The following is a 2,665-nucleotide window of genomic DNA, read 5'->3' as shown; positions in this document are numbered from 1 at the left end:
TAGATATGTGTGCCCATACATGGTGTTCCATGTGAGCCCACACTGTTTCATAGGAACAGTATTTCTAGTTATTATTATTTGTTTATTTTATTTTATTATAATTTGTATTCTTTCCTGAATACATTTTTATCGTCATGAGTTTTAAGCTTGATTCCAAGCTTAAAACTCTTTATATGAGAATTTTCCGAAATATCTTGTATGGCTTAATGAATGGGAAACTCCTTTCTCAAACAAGAGCCCTTTAAAAAGTGTCACGGTGGCACGTTTTACATTATATCAGTATATGGGTACAGTATACCTAGCAGGAATCCCTAGAGCCTTAAATGAAAATTCATCTTTTCATGAAAAGCTGGGGGATTGAGATGGTACTAGACTCTACTCTGTGATTTGACAGGAGAGATGATCAGCGGAGCAGAGTTTCTACCGTTATAATTAGGATCAGGACTGAAGATTGGATAGAGCTTCTCGGTGAAGGTGCAGCCAGTGAAAGAGAAGATGTGGACTCTAGTCTCCACGTCGTAAAAGGAGACCAGACCCTCCTCATAATCCACAAACACTCCCACCTTCTGGAGCTCCTCTCTGACGAGGAGGAGCACATCGGGGCCAGCGGCAGCCTTGTACTCGGTTCCATTCCTCAACCATATGGTCCAGTATCCGTTGTTGGGGCTCCGCGTGTTGAACCCCTTCCTGTTGATGGACTCTCTGGCCACTCCTATAACCCAGTCGGTCTTCTCTTTAATCTGAACCTCATAGTAAAACCGTCCAGAGGAGAAGCTTTGCTGTCCTAAGACATTGGTACAATAGGAGAATCTCTCTTTGTTGTTTGGGAGACTCTTCTTGACGTCGCCATGATACACTCGTTTTCCGTCCTCGGACAGGATGAGTCTGCAGTGTGCCGTGTCGGGGTCCAGCGTCACGTCCACCGCATATTGCTGGATCCTCCTTAGCTCGGCGTCGTACAGCTTCTTCATCTCCTGACTGAGCGTCCTCTCCAGCTGAACCACGGTTGTACTCACAGTGCCTTCGTATGAAGACTGATGGGCGTTTTCCTTTGTCCAGTCCTTGGTGGGTGGAGGGGTGTTGATGGATGTGAAGATCTGGAGGATGTGGAGGTGGTCTTCGGTGTGTGAGAGCTGCTTCAGCTCAGAGCTTCTTTTCTTCAAATCTGTGATTTCCTTTTGCAGCTCTTTGATGAAGCATTTAGCCTGTTTCTCCATTGTCTTGTGCTTCTCAATGCAGCTCATCAGAGCAGTGAGGACCTGCACACATGTGTCCGTGGTTTCTTTGTCTGCGTCTTTCTTGCTGAGCTCTAGCGAGTGTTTGACCTCCTGAATCTTCACTACCCTTTCCTGGATCATCTGCTGAACCTCCGCCTCTGTCTTTCTCAGCTCAGCCTTCTTCCCCTCACATTCCTCTTCCAGAGTGACAATTTGATGCAACTTGTGATCCGACTCTGTGCAGAACTGACAAATACACAGGTGGTCAGTCTTGCAGAACAGCTCCAGAGGTCTCTCGTGTTTCTTACAAATAATGTCTTCCAGGTTCCTTATAGGGTCAATTAGTTTGTGTCGCTTTAGCGCTGAGACTCTCTGGTGGGGGTCCAGGTGAGTCTCACAGTAGGAGGCCAGACACACCAGGCAGGACTTCATGGCCTTGAGCTTGGCCTCAATGCAGACGTCACAGGAGACCTCGTCCGGCTCAGCCGGTTGCTGCTGCGACTGCCTGAACTGATCCGCCATCTCAGAAATGAACGTATTGACGAAGACCTCGGGTCTCTTGGCAAACTTCTTTTTGCATAGCGGACACTGACACACATCGTTGGTATCCCAGTAATGCGAGATACATGTTTTGCAGTAGTTGTGTCCGCACAGAATGGTGACTGGATCAGCGAACACATCCAGACAGATAGCACACCGCACCCGCTCTTCAGAGAGCATTACACTTGCACACGCCATCTCGGAAAACACAGACAAAAACCGAAAGGTCGAGTCAATTTTATTTGAACCGAACGCTTGTCAGACCATGTCATACTGACGTCAAACAGGCATGTGGTGTGGTCATGGAGTCAGTGGTGGAAGCGAGGGATAAGGCAGAAAGCACAGCAGGGCACATACAGCAAGAGGGCCATTTCTCTGAAAGCATCAGTTAGTTGTGTGTCACATGTCCAGAGCTCATGAGTTATTTGTACAGAGAAACGTCGATAACAATGTGGAGTTTCTCCTGTTTTGTCTCTCTGAAAGAAAGCCATTTTAGTGTTCGGAAAATGTGTGGCTTATGAAGAATGGGTCCAATAATTTAGTTCAGTGACGATGGCTGAAGCTGTGTTCACATCCACTTCTCCCATTGGTTGCGACCGTAGGTCTCAAGTTTACTATGAGAAATGTCACCATTTTTTCTACGTGTAGACGTGTACACATCTACGTCTATGGGTTTGCCGCTCTGACATCATGCTCTGATGTCACTGTGATGTCCGGCACATCTTGTCCATGTATCCGTGTATCTCTGAAGGTCACGCCTGACACTGTGGTTCCCCTGACACATCACCGTGACATCACAGGTGATATCACAGGTGACATCACCTATGGTATATTATCATTAAAATCAGAGGGTTTTGCTTTTGTTTTTTGTTATTCAGGGGCCCATGCATGCAACACCCTCACAGCCC

At 46.9% G+C, this 2,665-nt stretch overlaps 1 protein-coding gene across 1 annotated transcript; it reads right to left on the bottom strand.

Annotated features, from left to right (window-relative positions):
* Positions 1–368: 368 nt before the first annotated feature.
* Positions 369–1,955, bottom strand: LOC308282666 (E3 ubiquitin-protein ligase TRIM39-like; the record flags this gene model as incomplete). The annotated part of the gene is made up of 1 exon (XM_080723055.1): positions 369–1,955. One exon carries the CDS (start codon positions 1,953–1,955, stop codon positions 369–371), a length of 1,587 nt encoding a protein of 528 aa, XP_080579181.1.
* Between the last annotated feature and the right edge of the window lie 710 nt (positions 1,956–2,665).

This window comes from Nannobrachium achirus (assembly GCF_963921795.1).
Source record: "Nannobrachium achirus genome assembly, chromosome: 4".
Lineage (NCBI taxonomy): Eukaryota > Metazoa > Chordata > Actinopteri > Myctophiformes > Myctophidae > Nannobrachium > Nannobrachium achirus.
This window is presented reverse-complemented; position numbering and strand designations above follow the sequence as displayed.